Source organism: Myxocyprinus asiaticus, chromosome 50 (assembly GCF_019703515.2).
Source record: "Myxocyprinus asiaticus isolate MX2 ecotype Aquarium Trade chromosome 50, UBuf_Myxa_2, whole genome shotgun sequence".
NCBI lineage: Eukaryota > Metazoa > Chordata > Actinopteri > Cypriniformes > Catostomidae > Myxocyprinus > Myxocyprinus asiaticus.
This window is the reverse complement of record NC_059393.1, coordinates 5539049-5550260: the sequence shown is the minus strand read 5'-3', so window position 1 is coordinate 5550260 and position 11212 is coordinate 5539049. Positions and strand designations below refer to the sequence as shown.

The following is an 11212-nucleotide window of genomic DNA, read 5'->3' as shown; positions in this document are numbered from 1 at the left end:
TGATGTAAAAACAACACCATCACTATTTGGAAAAAAAGTCATTTTTGATCAAATCTAGACAGGCCCCATTTCCAGCAGCCATCACTCCAACACCTTATCCTTGAGTAATCATGCTAAATTGCTAATTTGGTACTAGAAAATCACTTGCCATTATATCAAACACAGTTGAAAGCTATTTGGTTCATTAAATGAAGCTTCACATTGTCTTTGTTTTTGAGTTGCCACAGTTTGCAATAGACTGGCATGTCTTAAGGTCAATATTAGGTCAAAAATGGCAAAAAAAGAAACAGCTTTCTCTAGAAACTCATCAGTCAATCTTAGTTTTGAGGAATGAAGGCTATACAATGCTTGAAATTGCCAAAAAAACTGAAGATATCATACAAAGGTGTACACTACAATCTTCAAAGACAAAGGACAACTGGCTCTAACAAGGACAGAAAGAGATGTGGAAGGCCAGATGTACAACTAAACAAGAGGATAAGTACATCAGAGTCTCTAGTTTGAGAAATAGACGCCTCACATGTCCTCAGCTGACAGCTTCATTGAATTCTACCCACTCAACACCATGTACAACAGTAAAGAGAAGACTCAGGGGTGCAGGCCTTATGGGAAGAATTGCAAAGAAAAAGCCACTTTTGAAACAGAAAAACAAAAAGAAAAGGTTAGAGTGGGCAAAGAAACACAGACATTGGACAACAGATAATTGGAAAAGAGTGTTATGGATCTTAACCCCATAGAGCTTTTGTGGGATCAGCTAGACTGTAAGGTGCGTGAGAAGTGCCCGACAAGACAGCCACATCTATGGCAAGTGCTAAAGGAAGTGTGGGGTGAAATGTCACCCGAGTATCTGGACAAACTGACGGCTAGAATGCCAAGGATCTGCAAAGCTGTCATTGCTGCACGTGGAGGATTTTATGATGAGAACTCTTTGAAGTAATTTAAAAAGTTTTGAAATTGTTTTTTTTTTTTGTTTTTTTTTAATTGTAATAGTCATTTTTCACGTTATTAATGTCCTGACTATACATTGTGATCAGTTGAATGCCACTTTGGTGAATAAAAGTACCAATTTCTTTCCATAAGAGCAAAATCTGTACATTATTCCAAACTTTTGGCTGCCAGTGTATGTACAATAAAAGTCAAGAAATGTTTAGCGGTGACATCAATTTTGTAGGCAAACCCAGAAGCCATTTGCCATGGGCTCCCTCAAAAAGACCCATCATAAAAATTCTTGAGTAAAATAAGGTCTGTTGTAAACATTACTTGAAGATATTTCAAGTTAAAAAAATGTTGCTAACAAGTTGCTAAATTTAGACTACAACTACCTCAAGCATGTGAGTGTAATTGCCTGATGAAACGGAAAGCCGTTGTCGCTCTTCACCGGCAGTGGTGAACCTGCAGCAAACCTCTGGACACAATGGACAATTTGCAGCAAAGCTCACTTGCATGTGAAAATTATCAGTGGCAAATTTGCAGCAAATTTGCCATGAACTCTCGATTCTTGTAAGGGCCATTATAAAAGCCAATAGGAAAATCCAGAGGGAACCCATGGCTCGAAAAAGCTATGTTTCTTCCTGGTTTTTGGAGTACAACCTGAACAGCTCTATGATAGATAAATATGTGAATGTGCATGTACACTGTTTGGATAATATTGCATTTAAAATTGCATTTAACACACTGCTACACAGTTATAAAAAATACTTTATTTTATATTTAACATTTACTGTAGGCACAGTACTTATTTAAAACTTTCAATGTAAAATTAAGCTAAAAACATCAAACTGAGGTTACAAAATTGTGTGACAAGTTACATTTGCCCATCAAACCAAACAAATCCTCTCAGTTAACAACAGTCTTGAGAAAGGCTTTCCTCCTGGTCACATCCTCTTCTCCGTACTTCAACTGAAGCTGCTCAAGTTCACATGGATCACCTAACAAGAGTATCTCATCATCTAGACGGGTCCAAAGGGGCCCGTGAATCTCATTGTCATATCCCTCAAGTAGATACAACTTAGCTTTTGTGAGGTCACCACTGGCTTTCAACAGCGACTTGGTCACCTCAACAACATCTTTCTTGGTCTCTCCCATCAAGCTCATGATGTGTTGTTTGACCTCTAGCAAGTCCCTTGAGAGCGCTTCCTCTTGACTTGACTGGCTGTGGTGGTCTTGTGTTTCAGAGTCAAAGATGAAGTTATGGGCATTGGAAGTTATACAGACAGCTGTGCTACTGGGCCCTGAACATTCATCTGCTGGTATCTGTGTTACCCCATTGCAAAAGTCTTCTGGTGAACGTTTTTGGGCTTCATGGTGCTCAGCTTGGCTTTCTGGTTCCCTTGCAACCTCATCAGGGGTGGCTGAACTTTCTTGAGGGTCTGAGGGCTTGGTCAATGGTGCTTCACTTGCACCCTGGTCCTCTTCACTTTCATCATCCATCTGTGGAAGTATAACCATTACAGGGCATTAGAGATACTCGGTTTGACTGACATTATTTACCGATATTCACTCTTTTCTGCTTAAACAGTTATGGGCTCTTTGATATTGTGCCTACCGATAAATGACACGATTTGGTGGGTTTCTAAAGAACAGCACCTGTTAACTGATTTGACTGAAATTATTTTCAGATATTCACTCTTTTTAGTTAACGGTTATTTACTATTGTGTCAACCGATAAATGGCACCAGTGGAGAACTTGCTGCTAAATCAATTACGATGTTTATTGAAAACATTTGGAATTACGATGTTTATTGGTTGTCCGAGGTGATAAAAATTAAATCTGGTTTAAATCAGATGTATCAAGTTCAAATTTGTACAAAAAATATACAGTAAAATATACAGTATATATATTTAATTACTTTAAAAATGTCATGTGGTGCAGCCATCAAGTAAAAGACATTAAAATAGTTTCATTGCACCTTGAATACATGAGTGTACACAACTTTATCGTTAATTTTAAAAAAGTTTTGAAACATATGTTTCAAGGTGAAAAATATTTTTTACAAATATCATTAATTTTTAAGTCAAGAATGTCAAGAAGGTTTCTCATGGTTGCATCAAATTACCTGAACAAAATGTGCCTTTTCATTAAAATGTCAAAATATTGATATTAAATGACGTGACAAAATGATGCGTTTTAAAATCTTCACACACAGTCTTGTGGGTCTAAAGAGATCTATATTGGTTGCGCCACATGACTTTGATTTAGTGGACAAAAGTTTATCAAATATGAATCATATTTTAATGTTAATAAAAACACTGATTTTAATGTTTTAACGCATTTAAAAAAATAAAAAAATAATAAAAGATTATTCAGCACAACTCATGCCAAAATTTCTTTTTTCAAGAATTTCAGTGTTTAATGAGACTTTGAATTTTTTAACTCTCTCCGGACGGTTGCACCACATGACATTTTTGACTTCAAGCTTATTCTCTACTTATTCACACTGCAGATCAAAAAAATTATACAGTCGGTCAGATGGAAATGAGTGATGTAACAGGTGTTTATCATGATGATGAATTGTCTGTTTTAAGCGTTTCTCTTTAACACAAAGTATTTTTGCTATTTCTTCCTTTCTTGTCAAAGACGATGTTATATAAGCGTGCGCCACAATGTGACGAGGCAACAGCTTTGTTGATTATAAACAGGAGTGATGGTTTTATCACGTCGCTCGTTTGCAGAGATGCGGTATAGCGCCATTTGCATGTCGAATTAACAGGTTTATGCATCTTCAAGTTCAGCAAATATCCTAATTTAAAATATGCAATTACTTCAAGCATCCAATGAAATATGGAATGCTACACTTGAGAGAGAGAGAGACATGCAACGCAGAATTGTTATTATTATCATCATCACTTGTTACTTTTGAGAAATGTAGGATATTTTTAAATATCCTACATTTATTAAACATATAACATTTTTAAATGTTTTATATGCATATTAGGATTTTAGAAATGTTTGAAGGATTGTTTTACATGGCATCCCTGATCTCGCCAGACAGCACCCTGGTTAAAACACTGCTCTGAAGAATAGCACCCGATAATCAGTTAGACCGATGTTCTTTCTTGATATTCACCCTTTTCTACTTAATCAGTTATCGGTTCTTTAACATTGGCTCTACTGATAAATGGCATAATTTGTCTAATAATTTCTTTGGGTTTTCAAAGAATAGTCCGATAATCGATTTGACCAATATTCTTTTCCGATATGTACTCTTTTCTATTTAATCAGTTATCGGCTCTTTAATAATGGGTCAACCCATAAATGACGCCATTTGGTGGGTCTCTAGAGAATAGCACCTGATAATCAGTTTGACCGATGTTCTTTCTCGATATTGATTTTTTTCTGTTTAATCAGTTATCGGTTCTTTAATATTGGCTCTAGTGATAAATGGCACCATTTGATGGGTCTCCAAAGAATAGACCGATAATCACTTTGACCAAGATTCTTTACCTAAATGCACTTTTTTTTCTACTTAATCAGTTAATGTTCTTTAATATTGGGTTTTCTAATAAATGGCAACATTTGGTCTGTCTCAAAAGAATAGTCCGATAATCGATTTGACCAAGATTCTTTACCGATATGTACTCTTTTCTATTTAATCAGCTATCAGTCCTTTAATATTACTCCTCTGAAAAATGTGGGTCTCTATATTTTTAACTGTTATTCATTCTGTGATCAGTTCTTTAGTATTGAGCTAGACATGTTGTTCATTTTGACATTGTTTTTTTATGCTAATATTTTCAACATTATCTGTCCATCAGACCTTTGTTTTATTGTACAACAAAAAACATCTGAATACCATATGACCGACATTTAGTTTTCGACCACTGAAAACTTATAAAATGAAAACTCAAATGGAGCAACATTGAGAGCCCCATATTTAACCATATAGGGCCTTAAAATGATGATACAAAAGGAAAGTTTGTTCTGAACCAGATTCTAAAAGGATATTAAGATATCGTTAACACTTCTGGAGTTTTAAGGAAGGGAGAAAAAAAAACAAAAAAAACAAAACATTTTTAGTTATTTTTGGGGGGACTAATGCTATAGGCATACAATTCAACAAAGTGTGCTGAAATTAACTGATTTTAGCAACAGACCAACTTATCTAGCCTAGCCTATGTGTAAAAATAAATATAAAAGACACTGACAATTTTCTAAGGTTAATTTTTTAAACTGTAGTTTTGCTCCAAAATCACAGGCGAAATTGTTATTTGTCCCCCTTCTACAAAATAATAAATTTCTTAGCAAATATTGATCCATGGCATTTATTTTAGAGTTGACACGGAATGACCCATCTATATTTCTAAAATATTCAGGGTTGATGGTCTTCGATCTTACCACATCATATTCCTCAAACTCTCTTGCAGCTTTTGCAAGAATGCCAAGTTTCTTAGAGGTGGGTGTCGAGGATTTGCAGGCTGTTTGTCTGGTTTCACTGAGGGATGAGGAATTTCCATTTGATCCTAAATAAAAAGAGAGAAGATAATTTTTGGACAGAGCTTCTTGGGGTGTTCATACAACAAACACAAAAAAGAATGCAACAACTAGCTGCCGAGCTAAAAAAAAAAAAAAGAAAAGCACTATTAAAGTACCATAAAAGTAGTTGATATGCCTTGTCTGCTATATTTCAAGTTTGCCGAAGCCACACAATGGCTTTTTGTGATGAACAGTCCAAAGTTGTTGAAAATATAAGTTGTTAAAATCACTGAAAATCATTGCCTCCTCCATAGCTCTAAAACTGCCTTTGCACATGCACGTATTCAAACTTGGTGAGAATACGCATCACGTCAGGTTTGACGTCAATGATGCTAAATGGAATTAATTGTACATCATGTATTATAATCCATCACGATGTGGAAAGTTCACAATGAGCACAACATGGCAAATATGTGGCTCAAACGAGAGTTGAGAGCTAACAATTGAGGTAAATTTAAGTGAATAACAACTTAAACTTTGGTCTGTTCCTCACTAAACAGATTGTATGACTTTTGAAGATTTGCAAAACAGCGCACAAGTCATATGAACAACCATTATGAAAAAGCATCACCATCTGGACGGTCTTGTCCATCACAATCTTCCCCCAATCTTGGTCTTTTAGACATTTCAGGCCCTTCATTGACTGACTGAGGTTGCTCTTGAGTACTATCCTGGTCTTGAACTTGGACACGAGATTCTGGCTCGCCATCATTACTTGAGGCCTGTGGTGTTTCCCCTGCTGCCTCAACCACATCTGGAGGTGAACTCACTCTCTCAGGAGAAGCTGAGGGATTTGTCTGCACAGTTGGACACAAGCTGTTCTCAGTGGCGCTTTGCGTTTCAGCAGCATCTGAGATAACCACTGACTTCTGAGGTGACTTTTGTGAAGAATCAGTCTGTGATGAGGCTCGAGTGATATTCTCCATACATGAGGAGCTGTCAATAAATGTGAGAGGTTTCTTTTTAGAGGGCGTGTCTGGACATTTTGCTGGGCTTTTCTTTAAGAGCTTATACTGAAGGTGCTTTAGAAACCGATCCTTCATGGACTGCCAGCTATGGTCTGTGACATGTCGCTTCTCCATTTCTTTCCAAACCCGAATGCCTTTAGCTTCATGATGACATTTTTCCATAAAATTCAATATGGCTGTATCATCTTCTTGCGAATATCCCAACCGTCCGTTGCTTTGGCTGCGGGATGCCATCCTTGTCTGGACAGATGGCCCGACAGTAAGTGTGTATCTATCTATATCTAATTGTTGTTTCTGCTCTATACAATCTCTGATAAACTGAGTAGAGATATAAGTTTGTCCAGTGTTTGCCATGGCAATAGTCACGGTCCCAGGTTCGGCCAGTAAAATGGAGCCCGGCTCTTGATTCCGACACATAGTGCCGCCTCCGTTTGTTATCAATGGATAAAGCTGTGTTTTAGTAGGACCAGGTCTTAAATAGAATCGTATTGGTTGTCCACTGATGTCCAGGAATAAGACCGGGGATATGTAAGAGACTTCCTCCTTGGCTATCTTAGACATTGTGAGTTATCTGGGGGGAAATGTAAAAATATATATATATATATATATATTTCAAATGTTATTTTTGTCTATCGATCTACTCACACCTTTATCCATCTAATTCTAAAAATTCTAAATGTTTTATATAATTATGATTTTACATTTTTCTAATTTAAAAAACTATTTTCATGACACATATTTTCAGCATACCAATTACAAGAATCCAACAAATAATTTTTGATTTTTGAAAGTTGTGCAAAACCTGAATCGTGTTATCTCAGCATGATTTGAGAATGAGCATCATGTGTGCTTCAAAGTTAACATGTAACAATTTGCTTGCATTTAATTGGTGACCAAGAAACGATGCAGAATCATAAATATTTCTTCTTCATTTAAGTTCTTCACTTCTTTGCTTTAAACTCTTCAAAATAATAAAACTACCCTTTATTCCAAGGTTTCAACACAGACAGACACACACACACACATTTGAACACTTTTGCCACATTGAGTACATCGCAACCTTAAGTTTTTAATATTATTTAGTTAAATATTCGGGATGATTAAACTTAAGTTAGCATATCACAACCTTTTTTGTGCAATGCTGATGAAAAGCAAACAGCGCCAATATATGCAAAAGACTTATAAACTGTCTAAAGCTAATGTGAACACGCGACCTGATTAACAAATCAAAACAATGATGTCTCAAAATATAAACTACCTGTTTACTTCCGCAGAGTTTCTAGAGCACTTCGGATGAGCCGAGGCGATTTTACCCAGAGAGATTCGAATAAAACATTTTTCAAAATAAGAGACACGGATTTGTCAAAATAAGAAGACACGGATTTTTGTTTGTGCGAATCGTCGCCTGAGTAATGATGTGCATTCACACTTTAATTTTGGAAATTACCGGAAAAGGACATACTCAAATTGTCTTCCACTTTAGCGCGACTCACGTTTACGTGCGCTTTTAGCGGGAAAATAACATCACTTCCGGAAGTGAAAGTAAAGATTTAGAAGAACCACACTTGTTGTTGTTGTTTATTATAATTACTACATTACAACAGGGCTAAAGGCTCCCCGGGGGTAAAAGGCTGCTTTGATTTGATTTTCTCCCAAAACACATTGTCACTGTGCACTGCAAAATTTTCTTGATCAATGAAATCATTGTGTATAAAGTCTAAAATCTGATTTTGAGGTCATTTGATCTAATATTTAATATATATATATATATATATATATATATATATATATATATATATATATATATATATAAATTTACTACATATATATATAATATGTGTGTGTGTGTGTGTGTGTGTGTGTAGTAAATTTATATAGTTAATGAATATCCTGGAAATGATCACATACATTTTTAGACAAAATAGTAATTTGTCATTTTCAATTTTGTTATATATATATATATATATATATATATATATATATATATATATATATATATATATATATATATATAGGTCAGTTACACTCTAAAAAATGCTGGGTTAAAAATAACCATTGCTGGGTTATTTGGTAACCCAGTGCTGGGTAAATATTGGACAGAACACACACTGGGTTATTTTTGACTCAGCTTGCTGGGTTATTTATTTTAACCAGTGTGCTGGGTTGTTTCTTGACATGATGCTGGGTTAAAGCGACTACTTTTTAAAGGTTCTTTATTTTAGATAATCTACTACTAAAAATAGTAATAAGCATGTTATGCTTATTTAAAAACATGTTTAAAAAAAAACATGTTTCACAAAAATTCAAATAAACAACAGTATACATGTACAATATGAAAATATTTTATTTAATTAGTAAATGGCCAGCAAAAATGATCATTTTATTCTGAACCAGGCAGAAAATTAAAAAACTATTAAAAAACTTTTGGATGACAAAATAATAGCAAATAGTTATTTTACAGAATATCAAGTTAAATAAATACTATCAATACTTTTATTTAACATTTAATTTATTTAGTCCAGCATCAAATAATTCAAACAATGTTTAATTAAATTTTCGGAACAAGGCAGTGCTTTAATTATTAAGAATGTACATTAATTACTAAATTGTAGCAAATCAATTCACAATACACCAAATAAATAAAATAGATACATACATGGATACAAAATACCTGCATTAGTTAGTTTAATAAACAATTTAGTCCTCAGCAGCATAAATGGAGGCACGCAAAAAGCGAAGTGTTGAATTTTCGGAACCAGGCATCTCATAAACTACCTGCTGCAAAAACTCCCAGGCAAGGGCACACTGTTTTGGAAAGTGGGTGTCAAAGCAAAAAAAGGACTTAAAACAAACATCTACTGCCTTGAGGAGAGTCTGCTCTTCTAGGGCTTCCCCATTCACCACCACGAAAAACTGTCCACCAACTCCAAGTTCTAAGACAAATGTTTTAGTAGGTACTGCACCATGTTGGTTCCAGACTAAATAAGAAAATAACATCAAACATTAAAGTGTATGTACTCCTTACCAAAAAATTGTTACAGGTTTAGTGCACTTGATGAACAGCTGTAATTTAAAATAAATAAGTGAGCCTGCTTTGGTGTTGTTTTCACATGTTCTACTTACTGGTTGTACATCAGTGAAAGAGGTTCTGGCTTCCTCAATAGTTGGCCGGAAGGTTTTGTTGCCAATCTTGTACACTGGTGGTGGAATGATCTGAGGTAAAATTTTCAGTGCCATGGTGCCTTTGGTATCTAAAAGGAGATAAAAGTTAATTGCAGTGATCCGATCACAAGCGATCAGCACTAAATACAGGTGTAAATGGGGCCCAAAATGGTTTGTAATTGGATCACAAAAAGCATATACTATATGGAGGTCATCAAAACACAAGTGACCACATCACATTTTAGGTGTAAACACTAGTCCATCCTCAATGCGTCCTGGACAGTAGCTAAAATACATCTCTCAGCTCCTAAACAACCGCTGCACTAATACGAATTTTAAATGTTGCTGGTTTTGTGTGGCTTTAAAGGAATGGTTCACCAAAAAGATCTACTTCTTTCACAGTTTTCTCATCCTCATGCCATCTCAAACTCATATGACTTTCTTACTTCTGCAGAACACAAACAAAGATATTTTGAAGGAGATGTCTGTTTGTCCTTTTTAATACAAGTCAATGGGGTCCGAAACATTCAAGTTCCAAAATTGACCTAAAGGCAACATGAAGGTAATCCATACCTTCCAGAGTCCAGTGGTTTAATCCTTGTCTTCTGATTCAATAGCTTTGTGTAAGAGACAGACCAAAATGTAACTTCTTTTTTCCAGGGCTCCAGATTGCAACAACATTTTTCAACCCCTTTTGTGATGATGATGATATGACGTGTATGCTGGTCATTGGTTTTTACACAGCAGGTGCCAGGGTTGCTAGGTTACGGGGGCGGGTACTGCACTTTGGTCGTAGTGAGTCGTCTGCCTAAACCTTACCTTTCTGAATCCTCTTTCCTTGGTTTACTTAACGGTTTCATTGTGGCCTGATATTTTTTCATCTTATCATCGTATAATTTCATCGTTTGATAAGGCTGAAAAACGCAATATGGAAATAACCTGTTTTATACAACCACTAGAGCATTTAAGACGAAAAAATGAATATGTCTAAATAAATAATAAAAAAAAAAAACTACGTCTTGAAACGCAGTAACCATGGATTAAACTGAATAATTGACGCCGTCCTATTGAATTATTGTCATTAACGGGCACCCGAAGAGTAACGTCCACGACGCGATTACAACCTCAGAGTGTTCATAATTTTTGAATGGTCACTTTTTCCTTAATTATGTAAATCCCAAAAATATAATACTTCTCACTAGTTGAAATAAAGCTAGTTTTATAGATTTATAGCAAAACAAATATCATCACTCACCTTTACTCATATACTGTCCAACGTCGTCCTCCTCTCGACCGTTACGTTTTGGCTTTGAACAGCGCGAGGAGATGAGGAGATAACCCAAGCGCTGGGTCAAATATTCCAAGTGCACTTTGTGTCACCTAAGGAACCCAAACGCTGGGTCAATATGAGCCATTACCGATAATATAACCCAGCAAAATAGGTTAAAATACTTAACCCAGCGAATGGGTAGAAAAAATAACCCAGCATTTTTTAGAGTGTAGGATCACTACTTTATTTTAAGAATGTGAAATGTCAGAATAATTGTAGAGAGAATGATTTATTTCAGCTTTTATTACTTTCATCACATTCCCAGTAAGTCAGAAGTTT

General features: G+C 35.5%; 1 protein-coding gene across 1 annotated transcript; it reads right to left on the bottom strand.

Moving 5' to 3' along the window:
• Positions 1-1680: 1680 nt before the first annotated feature.
• LOC127438702 (telomeric repeat-binding factor 2-interacting protein 1-like) lies at positions 1681-7778 on the bottom strand. Its single transcript, XM_051694497.1, has 4 exons — positions 7700-7778; positions 6045-7012; positions 5336-5460; positions 1681-2430 (listed from the first exon to the last, which is right to left on the bottom strand). The coding sequence occupies exons 2-4, from the start codon at positions 7000-7002 to the stop codon at positions 1837-1839; spliced, it is 1677 nt and encodes a 558-aa protein (XP_051550457.1). The 5' UTR covers positions 7003-7012; positions 7700-7778; the 3' UTR covers positions 1681-1836.
• Positions 7779-11212: the final 3434 nt, after the last annotated feature.